The 17,228-nt window shown below is 58.6% G+C and overlaps 1 protein-coding gene across 40 annotated transcripts in view; it reads left to right on the top strand.

Moving 5' to 3' along the window:
- ARHGEF10L (Rho guanine nucleotide exchange factor 10 like) overlaps positions 1 to 14,362 on the top strand; it is a 155,125-nt gene extending 140,763 nt beyond the window's left edge. For 22 of the 40 annotated variants that reach the window (XM_081580933.1, XM_081580930.1, XM_081580910.1 and 19 more), the window contains 3 exons: positions 3,809 to 3,983; positions 11,695 to 11,817; positions 13,213 to 14,362. In XM_081580933.1, coding sequence (XP_081437059.1) covers positions 3,809 to 3,983; positions 11,695 to 11,817; positions 13,213 to 13,751 — 837 coding nt within the window. In that variant the 3' untranslated portion in view covers positions 13,752 to 14,362. The remainder of the gene's footprint in view (positions 1 to 3,808; positions 3,984 to 11,694; positions 11,818 to 13,212) is intronic. The other 18 variants (XM_081580934.1, XM_081580915.1, XM_081580926.1 and 15 more) reach the window with 1 other exon arrangement.
- Positions 14,363 to 17,228: the final 2,866 nt, after the last annotated feature.

Here is a 17,228-nt window from a genome sequence, read left to right as displayed (position 1 = left end):
GGAGGGGTCCTGGGCAGGGCAGAGATGACTGAGGAGTGAGGGGCTGGGGCTGGAGCTGCCGGTGCTCATACCCATCTCTGCCCTCACCCCCCGCCCCCGCCCTGCCTCGCCATTGGACTTGGCAGGTTTGCACAGGCCTCGGGCAAAGCCCTTTGGGCCTGGAGACAGACTTGTTACGCCTCTGGAGAAATGAGCCTGGATTTCCGCTGCTGACTTCTCTTTTAATTAGATTCCGACAGCAGCATGCAGGGCTGACTGGCTGCAAAGTTGGGGCAGCTTTCCGTGGGCCCAGGTCTCTCTGTGCTTGCAGTGCAGTCTGGCTTTTTCGCAGTCAGGAAATGCTTCTGACCTCCTTGAGGAGCCAGGCAGGAATCTTGCAGCACACGTGTGAGCACGCACACACCTTCCTGTTGTGCCGGTGTGTCAGTGTGTGCATGCCGGTTTCTGGAGGAGTCTGCAGACAGAGCCCACTGGCGGCCCCTTCCGTCCCGCTGCCCTGTCCGTCCGTCGGCTGCCCCTCTAGGTGGCACTGTGGCTCTGGCTGCAGGGTCTAATCTGCGATGGCGCTCCTGGTGCCTCAGCCGGCGGAGGGGGTGTCCTGTTGGAACCATGTGCTCCGCCTGGGTCTGGGCCTTCAGGAAAGCTGAGTGCAGGCTGCTGCAGGAAGATAACCCCCGACCCCACCACCGAAAGGGGTTCCTTCTTTGAAGAGGAGCTCCTCTAGAGAAAGGAGCTTCCGGCCAGCGCTGCCGGGGCTGAGTGAGAGGCCAGAGACGTGGACGTTCCCCTCCTTGCCCTCAAGAACATCCGTTGGACGAAGGAGGCTGTATTAAGAACTGGGTTTGTGCTAAACCCTCCTTCACCCAGAAGTCCCTATAACCCTTATAACAACCTCCACCTACAAATGGGGAGATGGAGGCCCCAGCTGGGGAAGTTACTGAGGAAATAAGATTTAACAGCAGGTCTGATTCCACGCCCATGTTCTAGCCAACATCTCCTGGAGTCGTGGGCTTCCACCCAAGATCTGTTCTTTATAGGGAAAAAAAAAGGAAAAAACAGAAAGGAGGAAGGTCACCAGGTTCTGCCCTGGAATAATCCTCACTGTGCAGGCTTCACCTCTCCTGCCCCGCCCCCTCCCCCCTCTCCCCTCCCCCCTCTTCCCCTCTCCCGCCCCTTCCCCTCCCCTCCCCTCCCCTCCCCCCTCCCCTCCCCCCTCCCCTCCCCCTCTCCCCTTCTCCTCCCCCCCACCTCTTCCCCTCCCCTCCCCTGGTTTTGGAGATGGCCTCTTTTGTTTCTTTTTGTAATAACTGCTATGACATTCATGCTTTTCTATGTTTATCACCCAGTCTCTGTAAACGATAACATGATATTGAGTAGATGTACGGTCCACTGGGTGGATTTGCCAGAGTTACCTGACTGTCCCTAGTGGTCGGGCATCTGTCTAGTCTGCTGTGCTGGGGGTTTTTGTTTAAGTAACAACTCAGTATCGTAGCTGGATTTCAAGCATCCATCCATTTGCTCTTTGATCAAATTTTACCGTGTGCTGAGCTCTCTGCCGGGCACGCTGAAGGGCCTGAGGCTCAGTGTCTGTCCTTGGAGTCCATGGGCCAGCGTGGGAGAGAGCCAAGCGTGGCCAGAGTGGAATACATGGCGCCAGGCTGGAAGATGGCAGGCAGAAGGCCAGGGCCAGGGCGCCCGGGTGGGCCTCGTGGAGGCCAAGTCTTCAGGTGCGGAAAAGCTGTTCCAGGAGGGCAGGCCGGCCATCGTGAGGGCAGTGATGTGGCTGCAGAGTGCGTCTGAGCAGCCTTCGGGCCCGGGCTTTGGTTGGACAGGGAAGGTGGGGGTTAGGGCAGAGCTGGGCCTGAAATGCTGAGCCAGGGAACTTGGACTTTCTCCTGAACTGGATGGGAAGCTGGGCGTTTATCTCCTTGCTCTGTAAGAGTTATCTTTTTAAGATAAAAATTTTATATGCACCTGTAAAAAAAAAATCTAATAGCATGGAAAGGTCGATCTGGAAATGCCCTTCCCACCCGCCATCTCCCCATCTCCAGTCCTGCTTCCTGAAATACTTTCAGCTGTCCTGTTTTTAAACCATCAGGTACTTCCCTTGTGACTCTTAATTGTCTGCGCCACTGTTTCTGGATTTACCAAGTTTTGGACACGTGTCTTGTCTCCCTGCGGTGAAGATGAGGTGCCGGCTCTCACCACCCGCCTCCCTCCCCAGCAGTTCCGCTCTGTTGGTGCCTTTGTTCTTGTTGTTGTTCAGTTGCTCACTTGTGTCCGACTCTTTGTGACCCCACGGACTGCAGCACACCAGGTCTCCCCGTCTTTCAGCATCTCCTGGAGTTTGCTGAAACTCATGTCCATCGAGTCAGTGATGCCGTCCAACCACCTCATCCTCTGTCGTCCCCTCTCCTCCCACCTTCAATCTTTCCCAGCACCAGGGTCCTTTCCAATGAGTTGGCTCTTCACATCAGGTGGCCAAAGTATTGAAGCTTCAGCTTCAATCCTTCCAATGAATATTGAGGGTTGATTTCCTTTAGGATGGACTGGTTGGATCTCCTTGCTGTCCAACGGACTCTCAAGAGTCTTTTCCAGCGTCACAGTTAGAAGGCATCAATTCTTCCTTCTGTGCCTTTGTACCTTTGGATCATGTGCGTCAGCTGCCGGTCCCCTTCCGTACACCTGCCGCCCCGTCCTTCCCTTGTGTCACGGTAGAGCCTGGTGTGCGCTTGTCTTTCTCTGTTCCTCCTTCAGTGCTCTCACGCGAGCTGGGCCACCTCAGAAGTATTGACTCCCCAGGGATCCACAGACACAACACACCTGGGTCCCCCCGCCAGTTGTTAAGTGTTTACCAGCACGTGGGCGTGGGGCTCCCGAGTCCCCCCGCTCTGACCTGGGCGCGGGGCTCCCGAGTCCCCCCACTCTGACCCGGGCGTGGGGCTCCCCAGTCCTCCCCTCTGACCCGGGCGCGGGGCTCCCGAGTCCCCCCGCTCTGACCCGGGCACGGGGTTCCCGAGTCCTACCCTTTGACCCGGGCGCGGGGCTCCCGAGTCCCCCCACTCTGACCCGGGTTCAGGGTTGGGTGAGCCTGGCCCAGGGCTCCCAAGTCCCCCTGCTCTGACCTGGGTTCGGGGTTGGGTGAGCCTGGCCCAGGGCTCCCAAGTCCCCCCGCTCTGACCTGGGTTCGGGGTTGGGTGAGCGTGGCCTGGGGCTTCTGGGGTCCCCCTGCTCTGACCCAGGTTCGGGGTTGGGTGAGCTTGGCCTGGGGCTTCTGGAGTCCCCCTGCTCTGACCCGGGTTTGGGGTTGGGTGAGCTTGGCCCGGGGCTCCCAAGTCCCCCCGCTCTGACCTGGGTTCGGAGTTGGGTGAGCCTGGCCCAGGGCTCCCAAGTCCCCCCGCTCTGACCTGGGTTCGGGGTTGGGTGAGCCTGGCCCAGGGCTCCCAAGTCCCGTCCCTCTGACCCGGGCACCGGGCTCCCGAGTCCCCCCACTCTGACCCGGGTTCAGGGTTGGGTGAGCTTGGCCCGGGGCTTCTGGGGTCCCCCCGCTCTGACCCAAGTTCGGGGTTGGGTGAGCTTGGCCCGGGGCTTCTGGGGTCCCCCCGCTCTGACCCGGCTTCGGGGTTGGGTGAGCTTGGCCCGGGGCTTCTGGGGTCCCCCCGCTCTGACCCAAGTTCGGGGTTGGGTGAGCTTGGCCCGGGGCTTCTGAGGTCCCCCTGCTCTGACCCGGGTTTGGGCGGAGGCGGGTGAGCTTGGCCCCCAGAGGAGCGGCCGGCCCGTCACGGACAGCCCTCCTCCTGCGCTGCAGCAGAGCTTCGAGGCGCACCAGGACGAAGCCGTGAGCGTGACCCACATGGTGAAGGCAGGCAGCGGCGTCTGGATGGCCTTCTCCTCCGGCTCCTCCATCCGCCTCTTCCACACCGAGACACTGGAGCATCTGCAGGAGATCAACATCGCCACCAGGACCACCTTCCTGCTGCCAGGTGAGACCCTGCCGTCCCAGGCGGGGGCTGCGGACGGGGGAGCAGGCACAGGGGAAGCGGCTTCCAAGCCGGGCCAGCTCGTCTCGTGAGCCCTCGAGGCAGCCTTTGGTCGGCCTTGAGAACCGGGCCCCCCAGAGGAAGCAGCTGGCTGAGGGTTCGAACCCAGGCCTGCCCTCCGGAAGCCCTTCTGGCCGTCCCCGAGGCACAGCAGGCCGGGGCCCCCGTGGAGGCAGGCTCCAAGCTTGGGGACTCCCGTGAGTCAGGTTGTGAACAGGCCACGTTGGGCAGGAGGTTGGGCCCACCTGTACCTGCCACTCCTCCAACCCAATTCTGCCTCAAATCCCCTTCAGAATAAGCAAAGGGAAAGAGAGAAGGCCAAATATGGACCTCTTTCCTTAGAGGTCTGTAAAGAAAGGCAGGTGTCCCTCTGAATTTGCCATCAGGTTCTGGGTCAAGGGGAGGGTGAAGGCCCTGGACATCCTCTGCTTGGGGCTGGTGCTTCCTCCTGCAGGGCTGTTTGTGGGACCCACGGAAAGGGTTACCTCTGGGCGCACCTGGCACCCTGCCCCCTGCCCAGAGTCTGCCGAGGCCTCCGTGGAAGTGGCCACAGGCCTCGCCGTTAGTGCTGAGCCCTGTGAGCTGTGCTGGGAGCCAGGACAGACATATGCTCAGGGCCCATCGCTGCCCCCAGCCGGCTTGAGAGCAGCCCTCAGGGCCAGCAGGCCTCAGCTTGACTTGCCCCCGAGCTTCCACCAGACAGACTGACCCGGAGCTGGTCTGGGAGGTTGCAGGCTGGGCTGGGGCAGCAGGGGGAAGGACCCCAGGGCCAGGGAAACAGCAGGCGTGGCGGGCTGGCCCGGGAGCTGATGGTGACAAGGACTCTGCAGATGGCCACCGCAGAGGCCGGGAGTGGCCTGTGCTGAGCCGGGGGCCAGATCTCCCTGCCCGATGAGGCTGGGCAGAGGGCAGTCAACGCCAGCCAGCACCTCAGAGGCCACAGCGGCCTCTGTTCCACCCCAGAGGCCGGATCCCTAACTCCACACAGGGTGCCCAGCGATCACCCTGGCTCCTGCTTCCCCTCAGCCAGTCTCACGGCCAGTCCTCGAGTCCAGACTGGTGGCCGTAGCAGGGGATGGTTACCAACAACACGATCAACAGCGACAGCGACTGTACCAAGTGGCTGCACTCTGCCAGGAGCCCTGCAGTGAGCTGGGCGCTGAGGGCTTTACGTAATCGGGACCTTACTGTCCCCATTTTACAGATGCAGAAACTGAGGTTTGTTCGGCAGGGTAAAGTGGCTATCCCGTGGCTGCACAGCCAGAGACAGGACCGGGAGTCACGTCAGGTTGGACTCAGTTCAGAGCCTCGCCACCTGTAACAGGGGAAGAGGTGGTTGCAGAGGTGGTCAGGGTTCCGGCTCGGCCACTGTGGGCTCATAGCAGGTCTGTCTGCCTTCCGGAGCCTCTGGTCCCTCTGTGGAGTGGGCAGTGGTTCCTGACTCCAGGTAAATACTGGGTCATCCCTGAGGAAAACAAACGCCTTCCTAACCTGCCCCCAGAGTGTGGGGTGAGGGCTTGGGGGGCGTTTGCTATGGGCCCTCCCGCCCTTCCTCCTTTCCTTTTTCTATTTTTTAGCTTCAGTTTCATTGTCTCTCATAGTGTTTAGCCATTATATGAGGTAAACCTATTTTAATTACAGTAAAAATTTCTCAGTATCACAGAAATATTTCCACATTTGTGCTGATAGCTAAATTATTTCACGTTAGTGGAACAATGGGAAAAAATGGATAACCTTATGGGCCTTTTTCATCTTCTCAATAAAGTCTGGGCGGGTGGAGCAAAGTAGAGAAAGAGTCAAGTTAGTCCAGCGGTCGGGGGCAGGCTTTGTGGACTGACCTGCTGCAGGCAGAAAACCAGCAGCTCCTACAGCACAACTGCCACCTGCCTGTGGGTTTAAAACGCGTCTTCAAGTCCAGTGACTGACTTGTTCCTTAGCAGTTACAGTTACCCTTAAAAAAGAACTTCCCTGGTGGCTCAGACGGTAGAAAATGTGTCTGCAATGCAGGAGACCCAGTTTCCATCCCGAGGTCAGGAAGGTCTCTTGGAGAAGGGAATGGCAACCCACTCCAGTATTCTTGCTGGGAAGTCCCATGGACAGAAAAGCCTGACTGGCTACAGTCCGTGGGGTCGCGGTGAGGCGGACACGACTGAGCGACTAACACGCTTTCAACACACTTAAAGAAGAAAGGGCGATCGTGATCATGAGGATGATTGCAGGACAGGTAACCGGAGTCCCCGGAGGTTAAACGACCGGCTTCAGGTCACTCTGCTAAGGGACCCAGAGCCAGGACCTGGGTCACAGCCGTCTCACGGGCTAACCGGGCGGCCTCCCACTTCTCCAGCTTCTGTTTCCCCATCTGTACGACGAGGGCCTGAGATCGGAGCTGAGCTCGTGGGGCCAGATAAGAGCCCAGAGTCAGACAGGCCCCGCCAGAATCCTGCCTTTGCCAGCTTCCAGCTGCGTGACCAGGCGCTCCAGCCCCACCTCTCAGGGCAGCCGCGGGTCTTCACCTGAGACGGTGAGGACAGCGCCCCAGGGTCCCTGGGAGTTACTGCCCTGGGCCTCCCCCCGGGCCTGACCTTTCCTAACACTGGGAGCTGCAGGTGTCACAGCCCCAGGTCCTGCCGGCCGAGAGGCCCCAAGCCCAAGAGGAGCCAGCCCTGGGGGAAGGGGGCCTTCAGATCCACCCCACACTGTGTCCTGACGGAGGAACCGAGCAGGATTCTTAAATTCTTTATTAGAGATATTTTAAAAAGGCTTTTAGGGAATTTTTTTCTTCCCCCACGCCACCAAATGAAATAATCGCATAATTACTAATGAATTTGTTCCTCCTCTAAGTGTGGATTTTTTTAAGGGCGTGTTAAAAATTCATCGCACTGCCTTCCTGGCACCCTTTCCTCCATTCGCCTCCCCGACTGGTATTAATGCAGTTTTGAACCTAAACTCCCTCCTCCTCTTAACTAGACAGGTCATTAATAAAATGTTCTCCGAGAGCCTGAGCTTTTTAAAGTTGTATATCTCCAGATAGATGGCTTGGGTGAGTTGAGCACTGCCGCATTAAGTCTCTGTGATAAAATATTTATCCACCATTAGACTTTTTCTTCCCCCCTTTCGGACTGTTTGTGAAGTGCCTCACTCTTTTCCTCGAGGCAAAGCGGGAGGAGGAAGGGCCCGGAACCCGGTCTGCAGATGAAGTCATTTCTCCATTCCGGCGCCTCTTGCGGTTGCTCTCCACCTCCCTCTCATTTGCCGGGTTTCTGTGGTCCGGGGGTCTCAGGGGAGGGAAGGGCATCAGGAGATGGTCCCTTGCTGGTCCTGAGGTCCCTGGGGCCCTGGAGAAGGAGGGGAGGCGTGTAGGATGTAGGAGGCATGTAGGATGGGGACATCTGCCACTGCTCCTCCTCTTGGCTTTGACTATTTTTGTGGATTTCTGGCTCTAATGGAGCTGAACTTAAAACATTCGAGTCTAGGTCCTTTTAATAATCACATTTTCCTAATAGCCTCCACTTATTGATTGTATATTGTGGGCTAAGAGCTGTGCTCAACTGTGTGTATAGTGTGTGGGTATGTGTGTGTGTATTTATACATACACAGTGTGTATTATATACACATATAAAATTTCTAATAATCATAAAATTGAGCAGGGGATGTTTGCTGGGTGATGGCAGAAAGCGGCCTGTGGCTCCGCGCAGCTGGTAGGAGGCGTCGGCGCCCACACCCTTGCTCACGTCTCTGCCCTCAGTCGTTCAGCCTGTCACTTAATCACAGGTCCTTTTAACAAGTATTTACTGAGCTGCACTCGATTTACACTATTATAGAAGTCGCAGGTGTGCAACGTAGCGATGCCCAGTTTTGACAGGTCGTGGGCCTTCCACAGGTACTGTGAAATACTGCCTCTATTCCGTGAGCTGTGCAGTATATCCTTGCAGTGTACTTACTTGATTCCCAGCACTTCGCACCTTCCAATCGCCCACCTCTCTCCCGCCGCTCCCGCCTTCCCTCTCCCCACTGGTAACCACTAGTCTGTTCGCTGGATCTGAGTTTGCAGATCCTCTTCAGGTGTCTGCCAGGAGCCAGGGTATTTGATCAGCGAGGTGGGGAATCAATTTTGACACACAGATAAGCTGCCTGCCCTCAGGAAGCTTATATCTGGGGAGGCAAACAGTACATGAGCAGAGAGAACACAGAGGAATTACAGAGCTTGAGCCACGGAGAGAAGACGGGGCGGGCGCGCAGCCCGGGCCTCCTGTGCTTCCTGAGTCCCGAGGGCTGGGGCGCCTGCTGTCGGACGTCCTAGGAGCCGGTCCTGGTGGTGGGGGGCCCACACTCTCCGAATTGATGCGGGTGCAGAGAAGACTCCCAGCTCCCCCCGGCGCACCAGCTTCCTTCCCCCGCTCTGGTTTGCATTTGCACATGGAATCAACACTACTAATGTGACCTGTGGGACCTGCATCCTACCGCTGGACTCCTACCTCCCACTGCCTGCCGACAGCTCCACTCGGGTGTCTAATGTGCGTCTCAGACAGCATCCAGTCCTGAACTTGGACGTCCACCCCAGCCTGCTCCTCGCCCATCTCAGTCTGCAGCACTGCCTTGCACCCGGCTGCTGGACACGGAAGACCTGGGAGCTGTCCTTCCTTCCCTCCCCTCCCTGCAGTCTGTCAGCAGGCCTGTCTGCAACGTGTTGGTTCTCGCCGCCTCCCTGTCACCACCGCGCCCCGGATGCCATCATCCCTGCCTCGCTCGTGTCTCTGCTCGTTGCACCCCACCCCGTCCTCCATCACGTTGCAGCCAAAAGGCTTCTCTAAAATCAGGGTGCGCTGCCCCCCCCCCGCTCACACCCGCCAGCCGCTCCTCGTCGTGCCGTGTGAACAGTCCCCGCCCTCCTTGGCCCGGTCACCCTCCTGCCTGCCCTTGGCCATCTCGGCCATCACGCGGTGCCTGGTCCCCGTGCCGCGCCGGCTCCGCCCTCCGCAGAGCCGCTGGCTCATTCCCATCACCGGGCCTTTGCACGTGCCGTCTCCAGGAAGACCCTTGGGTCTTGGTGTGGCTGCCTCCCCCTTGTCATCAGATCTGGTCTCCCGGCTCCTGCCCCCCCACCCTCCCAGGAAGCAGGGTGAGGCACGAAACCCGAGGCTCCTCCTGCCTGCTGTCTGCCTCGTCCCCCCGGGGATCTCTGCCTGGCGTCCTCATTCCTTGTTTGTGTTTCCCCTTCCTCCTCCCCCTCCCAGGGCTCCATTAATAGGGGTGTGTGTGTGTGTGTGTGCGCGTGTGCACACGTGTGTGTGCACGTGTAAGCGTGCGTGCACGTGCGCGTGTGTAAGTGCGTGCACGCACATGTGTGCGCATGTGCACATGTGCATGTGTGTGCGCGCACGCATGTGTGTGTGTGTTGCCCAGTTGTGTCTGACTCTTTGCGACCCCATGGACTGTAGCCCACCAGGCTCCTCTTGTCCATGGAATTCTCCAGACAAGCATACTGGAGTGGGGAGCCATTCCCTTCTCCAGGGGCTCTTCTTGACTCTGGGATCGAATCCAGGTCTTCTGCATTGCGAGCAGATTCTCTACTGTCTGAGCCACCAGGGAAGCCCCCATTATTATGGTAGCTTCCATTAAGATTAAAGTGAAGTGAAGTTACAGACTCAGCCCCTCAGTGCCACTAGCCACGTTTCAAGTGTGAGTCGCCACATGTGACTGATGGCTACCAAACTGGGCAGCGTGGCAGAGAACATTTTCATTGTCATAGAAAGTTCCAGAATGTTTGCTCCTCAGGAACAGCACTTTGTGCGCGGGCTTCCCCCTCTGTCTTGAGCACCACGTGCAGTGTCCCCCACAACAGTAGGTCCTGGGGATGTGCCGGGGTGCTGAGTGAGCAGGTGGGTGAAGGTATCAGACCAGTGTGTCAGGTAATGCTGTGTGAACCCCAAGTTAGTAAGCCCTCCTTCTGGGGTCACTGTGCACCGGTCTGCTCTGAGACTCTGCAGAGGAAGCCCATACACATACAGGTGTGGAACGCACGCAGTTTGCTCCAGAGAGGCAGGGACTCCGTGGAAGCCAAAAGGTTAAGATTCCGAGCTTCCGGTGCCGGGGCCGCAGGTTCAATCCCTGGTCAGGGAACCGAGGCCCCCACTTGCCGTGAGGCATGGCCAGTGTGAAAGCATTAGGCTGTAAATGCAACAGACTCAAGCTCTGCTCCTCTCCCACCGCCCCCTGCCCCGCACTCACCAGCTGGGTGACCTCTTTGGACCTTAATATTCTCTTCTGGAAAATGGGCACAGCATCCAGGTCATGCTCACCTCTCAGCTGTTGTAAGGCTTGTATCGGGCTAGGACAGGGGTGTGAGGTGCTTTGGAAACTGCAAGGCAGTATTTCTCACAGAGTGGCCCCGGGGCCAGCAGCCTGGGTGTCACCTGGGAACCTGCTGGAAATGCGGGCTGCTCTGCCCCTCGGGGTTGGCCCCGTGGGCGTCGGCCCTCCTGCTGGTGCTGACGCGAGCCCAGCTCGAGAGTGCCCTGTCTCAAGCATCTCTTCTCGTGTTGCGGCGTGACTTGGGATTTGAGGAGACCAGGTCTGTCAGTGGGCAGAAGGATCCCGGCCGGGGGTGAGACAGCCCTTTGGGATAGCAGGCCTGGGCTCCCAGCGCCTCCCTCACACCCCTTCCCGCTGCCTGGAATTGTCAGCTGCAGAGCAGCAGAGATGGTGGCCGGCACCCACCTGCGCGTGCCCCGTGCCAGGCTCTGGATTACGTGATTCACAGCCATTGGCTCATTTACTCCTCAGGATGAGGTTGTGAAACATCATCATTGTTGCCCCGTGCACGTGAAGGCACCCGGGCACAGAGGGGTTTTGTTTCTGGCCCTGGGACGTGGAGCCAAGAGGCAGTGGAGCTGGGATTTGGACCCGGTGCCTGAGCCTGGCACCCTGCTCTCAGCTTGGGGCTGTGTGGCCCACACTGCATCTCCCCCCATGATGGGCACAGGGACCCACCTTCCCCTGGTCACTGCTCCCCCTCAAAGGCAGAGCCAGCCTGGTGGGTGACGACAAGAACTGGTCTGCAAGTCTGGACCGGCGTCAGAAACACGCTAGTTCCTGGCTCTGGGAGCCCATTCACCGTGGGGTCCAGGGATTGCAGCTGGGCCCCTGCCAGAGGAAGGCCCGTGCAGGCAAGATGTCAAGGCCGGGCTGGAACCCACAGGGCTGCCAGCTCGCCCAGACCCCTCCCCGCACATCCCTTCTGCATTGTCTCCTTCACCCTCAACCCACACCTCCCCAGGCCTCTACTCCCCAGCTGGCCAGTTATGTCCCTGGCATGGGCGGCCCCTCAGCCTGCACCTCGTGCCAGGTGAGCTGGCCACTGCATCGAGAGCTGACGTGGGCCAGCACTGTGGCATTCTCTCATTGATTCCTCAAGGCAGCCCCGCTTTACCCAGGAGGAAACTGAGGCTGGGTGGGTGGGGTGCTCAGCTGGGGGGCCCAGGCCCAGACGCCAGCCAGGTCAGCCTCCCAAGCCCCACTCCTTAATCCCAAGGCCGTCCGGCTTCTCGCTTGTCTCAGGAGAGCAGCCCCGGGGAGCCATTCTCGCAGCTTTGGGGGCCCCTGCGCCGCCACCCCCCGAGAGGACCTGCTGCTCATGCTGGCTTCTCCCTCGCAGGCCAGAAGCACCTGTGTGTCACCAGCCTGCTGATCTGCCAGGGTCTGCTCTGGGTGGGCACCGACCAGGGCGTCATCGTGCTGCTGCCCGTGCCTCGGCTGGAAGGCATCCCTAAGATCACAGGTGGGACCCGGGAGTCAGCTGCACGTGGCCGGGGGAGGGTGGGTCTGTGCCCAGATGCGCGTGCTCTCTTCTCATCTGGGGACAGGGGTCCGTTCCCGTGTCCTCTGTCACTGTTGGTGACACGGTGGCTCAGTGGAATTAAATCACCTTGGCCCTGCAGTCTCCTTGCAGGTCTTTCTGAGACTGAACTACTTCATCTGGCACTAAGCATAGGAGGCACCTTGGCCAGATGGTTTGAGGATTGGCCGAGACACCCGACTAACAGCAGAGGTTCTGCTGGCCTTCTCCTGCTCTGCCGCCACAGCAGCTTCCACGTGTCCCAGCTCCAGGGACAGAAATAACTGAGGGCTCACAGGGTCAGAGGTCCATGTGCAACTGTGTTTGCCTGGGTTAGAGGAGGGGCCGCCCTGACGTGGTGCAGGGATCTAGGGTCAGGGAAGACCCCAGAGCTCTGGGCCCCGTCTCTGCCTCCGCCCTGAGTGATGGATGATGAAGTGGCCTCTTCTGGCCGCTGCAGGAGGGCAGGGCTGAGTGGAGTGGGAGGGAGATGCCCCGAGGGAGACCAACCCCAGGCAGACCACAAGCCTCTCTGCCAGAGAAGACCCTCTTCCTAAACTACAGGACTTACTGCTTTCCTGGTCTCATCACTACGTCATTTTTCTCATCCTGGGATCCGTCCTGGGGTTGCAGGGATGTGCTGGGCAGAGACCCTGCCCCCACATACTGAAAGTCTGGTGGGGTGGTGTAGCCAGGGCAGCAGGTGCTATGATGGCAGGCGTCCTGGGGTCAGCGGAGCACACAGACAGGAGTGATCATCTCTCATGGGTGAAGGCGAGAAGGGAGCCCTGTGGAGGAGCTGAGCTGGGCCTCAAGGCTAAGTTGTCAAGTCAGGCAGATGTGAAAGGCTCTCTGGGTGGAGGCGACGGCTTGGGCAAAGGCATGGAGACGTGAGGGGGGCCCAGGCAGGGAGCTGCAGGTGCTTCCACACCAAGGTTCCCCACATGGTTTACGGTCACTTGTGCCCCCTGCTCCACTCTTCAAAGGAAGTACCCTGGAGCATGGCAAGCACTCCTCCAGACCCATGGCCTTCCGGGAAGCTGCCAATGTAAATTGCAGTAACCAAAATAAGCCAAAAATGAAACCCAGGAAGTTCTCCAAGAGACTCCATTCAGTTCAGTTCAGTTGCTCAGTCCTGTCTCTTTGCGACCCCATAGACTGCAGCATGCCAGGCCTCCCTGTCCATCACCAACTCCCAGAGCTTACTCAAATTCGTGTCCATTGAGTCGGTGATGCCATCCAACCATCTCGTCCTCTGTCATCCCCTTCTCAACCAGACTCAATGGGTCTTTAAAACTCTGGGCCTTTGGGCCCCTTCTCTCTGCCCTCTTCCTGCAGGGAAAGGCATGGTCTCGCTCAACGGGCACTGTGGGCCCGTGGCCTTCCTGGCCGTGGCCACCAGCATCTTGGCCCCCGATATCCTGCGGAGCGACCAGGAGGAGGCTGAGGGGCAGCAGGCCGAGGAGGACAAGCCGGACGGGCCAGCTCCCGAGCCGGCACCCATGCCTGCGAGCCACGTGGGCGGGGAGCTGATTCGCAAGAAGGGCATCCTCCTGCAGTACCGCCTGCGCTCCACCTCCCACCTCCCCGGCCCGCTGCTGTCCGTGCGGGAGCCGGAGCCCACGGATGGCTCGGCCCTGGAGCATAGCGAGGAGGACGGCTCCATCTATGAGATGGTGGATGACCCCGACGTCTGGGTACGCAGCCGGCCCTGTGCCCGCGACGCCCACCGCAAGGAGATCTGCTCCGTGGCCATCATCTCCGGAGGGCGCGGCTACCGCAACTTCGGCAGCGCCGCAGGCAGCCCCGGGAAGCTGGCCCCGTGCGGGGAGACGGACAGCACCCTCCTCATCTGGCAGGTGCCCTTGACGCTGTAGCCCCGCCCAGGCCTCGCCGTAGCCCCGCCCAGTTCACGCCGTAGCCCCGCCCACGCCTCGCAGTAGCCACGCCCAGGCCACGCGGTGGCAGGCCTGGCTGCAGCCTGCCCGGCTCTCGGCCTGCCGTGCGCCCTTCCTACAGTCCAGGGTCCCTTGGGAGCACTGCGTGGCCTCGCCTTCCAGGGGCCTGCACGAGGTCGCAAGGATGGGCCTGGAACTCCGTCTTCTACCTGAGCGGAGCATAGGGAAACCTCTTCGTTTTTAAGAAAAAAAAAAATTCAGAGTGTTTAGGGGAGTGGTTTGGGTTTGGGGAGACGGAGGACACCTCCGGAGGAGATGGCCTTCTTTTTAAAAGCAAAAAACAAAACAAAACACAAAACCTCACAACTGCCTGGCAAGCCCAGCACCTCTTGTCTGGGCCCGAGGGGCACTCAAGGGCGGCCGCACGACCCTCCTGGAAGGGTGCGTGCGTGTGAGTGTATGAGAGCGTGTGGGCTGGTGTGTGAGTGTATATAAATACGTATATATGGTGTATATTATATGTGTATAAATGAAGTTTGTACATATTGGAGCTCTGGGAGATGCTGGAATAAAAGGCAAGGATAACATCAGTACTTGGGTTGCAGGTTGTTTTTTAATTTTGTTTTGTTTGAGATGTGATAACCTAGACAGCATATTAAAAAGCAGAAATATCACTTTGCGCACAAAGGTCCATATAGTCAAAGCTATGTTTCTCCCAGTAATCATGTATGGATGTGAGAGTTGGACCATAAAGAAGGTTGAGGACCGACGAATTGATGGTTTTGAACTGTGTGTTGGAGAAGACTCTTGAGAGTCCCTTGGACTGCAAGGAGATCAAACCAGTCAATCCTAAAGGAAATTAACCCTGAATATTCATTGGAAGGTCTGATGCTGAAGCTGAAGTTCCAGTCCTTTGGCCACCTGATGCAAAGAGTCGACTCACTGGAAAAGACCCTGATGCTGGGAAAGATTGAGGGCAAGAGAAGGGGGCAACAGAGGATGAGATGATTGGGTGGTATCATTGACTCAATGCATATGAGTCTGAGCAAGCTCTGGAGATATGGGAGACAGAGGAGCCTGGTGCGCTGCAGTCCATGGGGTCTCAAAGGACCGGACACGACTCGGTGACTAGACAACAGCAAAGGACGAGGCAGAGCAGCCGCCACTGCCCCAGGATGTTCTGGAAGCAGCAGGAAGGCTCGAGGCCCGGCGGCGCGAGGACGGGCCCCAGAACTGTGCTGTCTGGAGCGGTCGCAATGGCCTCGTGTAGCTACTTTGTAATTCATTAAAATGAAATACCGCAGATTTTATTTTATTTTTCAGCCCCATTAGCCACATTTCTAGTGTGACTTGAGGTGCCGCACACACGAGGTTTTATGCCGACCGCCTTCGACAGCACAGATGTGACTGTTTTCATCACCCCAGAAAGTCCTCTCCTGCTAGAGAGGGACTCTCGGGAGCTTCTCTTCTGAATGTTTCTGGAAGAAAAGACTGGGCCCCAGCTCTGGAATGGTGTGGGGGCACAGGCCTTGGCATCTACTGGGAAAGCCTGCGAAGGAGAAAAGGCCTGGAGGGCTTCACTGTGCGGGGGGTTGGGGGTCTGGGGCTGTTGCTATGGGCAACAGGGCTCTGAAGGGGGGGGCCTGAGACCCCGAGGATGTGAGGGAGGGTGAGGTGAGTTCCAGGGGGTGGGAGCACAGCCCACACCGAGGGTGGGATTGGCAGCTGAGGCCCTGGTTCAATCTCCACCCTTGGGTTTCTAGAGCTGCCTGCAGAAAAAAATAAAAACCCAACCCAACCCACCACCCAGAAGGGAAGGGTTCTTGCTGCCCACCTGCTCATGCACCTCCCTGTCGTCTGCCTGGGTGTCTGTGCTCCCCTCCATGCTTAACGGTGGCAGCGCTGGCATGCAGGGAGGAGGGAAGCCAAGGGGGCAGGCAGACCTCCCGAGATGGAGTCACACGGCTTGATGAGTGTCTATGGGATGCTCTGGGAACCCAGGGTAAGAGCCTCCAAGGAGGGGACATTTCAGCCGGGTCCTGGCCAGCTGGTGGGATCTCGCCCACTGGGGGAGTCATTCCCTCGTCCACTCCTTTCACACGCCCCTCGAACCCTGCAGGACTCAGGCCCCGGGCTGGTTGCTGGAGCCACAGAGGTGAGCAGGTCTACGGCCATCACCGTCCTCAGGAAAGGCATGTGGACAGGGAGGGCAGGTGGGGGTGCCCGTGCGCCAGGGCGGAGGGAGGTCAGGGTGCTGGGAGGAGCACGGGAGGCCCTCCCGTGGCAGCGGGCTGCGTGGGGGTGGTTTGATTCCTGGAGGGTGAGTGTTCAGTGTGGGTCTCAGGGAGTGGAAGGGGGAGCTGTGTCTGCAGGAACCCTGACCCTGGACACTGACCAGCTGCATCCGATCCAGACGCACCCACCCTCTCCGGGCCTCAGTTTCCCATTTTCTATCAAAGGGAGGCTCATTCCCGTCCTGCCCGCCTCTAAAGGGAGCGGAGGGTCCTTTCTAAGCACAAATGGGATAAAGTTCAGGTCTTCCTCTCGTTGCTCATGTAAATAACTGAATGCCCTGTCTGGGTGGGGCTCTCAGGGGAAGCTGGACAGGACTTTTCCTGGGACAATAACTGTAGGTAGGGTTTGCCTGGGGCGATGGACAAGTCGGCAGCCGCGGATCCGACAGGCCTGTGTTCACATCCAGCTCTGCCAAAGCCTTGCTGTGTTTCTTTCAGAGCATCCCTTCACCTCATCTCTAAAATGGGGACGATAAGACGCTGCAGGAGTGCAGAAGACGAGTGGTTTTGATAACACTCATTTCCAAGAACCCCATGGAAAGCGCTGGAGAGACCCTCCCCCGGCAGCTCTGCGGTGATTCCTGGTGATTCCTTGTGTCGTCCCACTCAGCCTTGCTCCGAACAATCTGAGGCCGAGACTGTTCACATTAAGACGTCCCTCCTCGTGTGCGGGAGGTAGTGTCTGAGAGCTCTGCGGTTCTGTCAGATCCCAGCCCCGCAGCACGCTAAGCAGAAGGGGACCCGGGAGATGTGGTGGGGCCCGTGAAATCCGTCACCAAGCAATTGACTGACTCTGCTACTGTAGTCAAATTATCATATCAGTCAACAGCTCATCTCGCAAGCCTCTGACGACAGAGCGACGGGATCGGGGGAGTCGGAAGCGGCTCCCGAGATGCGAGGAGAGCGTGCCTCGCATAGGAGAGGAGACCCTCGCTTTAGATACTGATCAGAGTAATAATAACCACAAGCACCCGGGGTGCCCCAGCTCATTTCATCCTCACAGCTGCGCTCTGAGAAGCTATTCTGTTTGCCTCGTTTTGCAGGTAAGGGATCTGAGGCACAGGGAAGTTAGGCAGCTTCCCAGAAAGTGTCAAGGCCAAAGACTGAGGCCTGTCTGCCGCCAGAGCTGGACTCTGAGTCATCAGGCGACTCTGCCCCCAAA

The sequence above is a fragment of the Giraffa tippelskirchi genome, chromosome 3 (assembly GCF_054371585.1).
Source record: "Giraffa tippelskirchi isolate mGirTip1 chromosome 3, T2T-mGirTip1v1.2.pri, whole genome shotgun sequence".
Classification (NCBI taxonomy): domain Eukaryota; kingdom Metazoa; phylum Chordata; class Mammalia; order Artiodactyla; family Giraffidae; genus Giraffa; species Giraffa tippelskirchi.
Note: the sequence above shows the minus strand (reverse complement) of the source record. Positions and strands in the feature narration are given on the sequence as shown.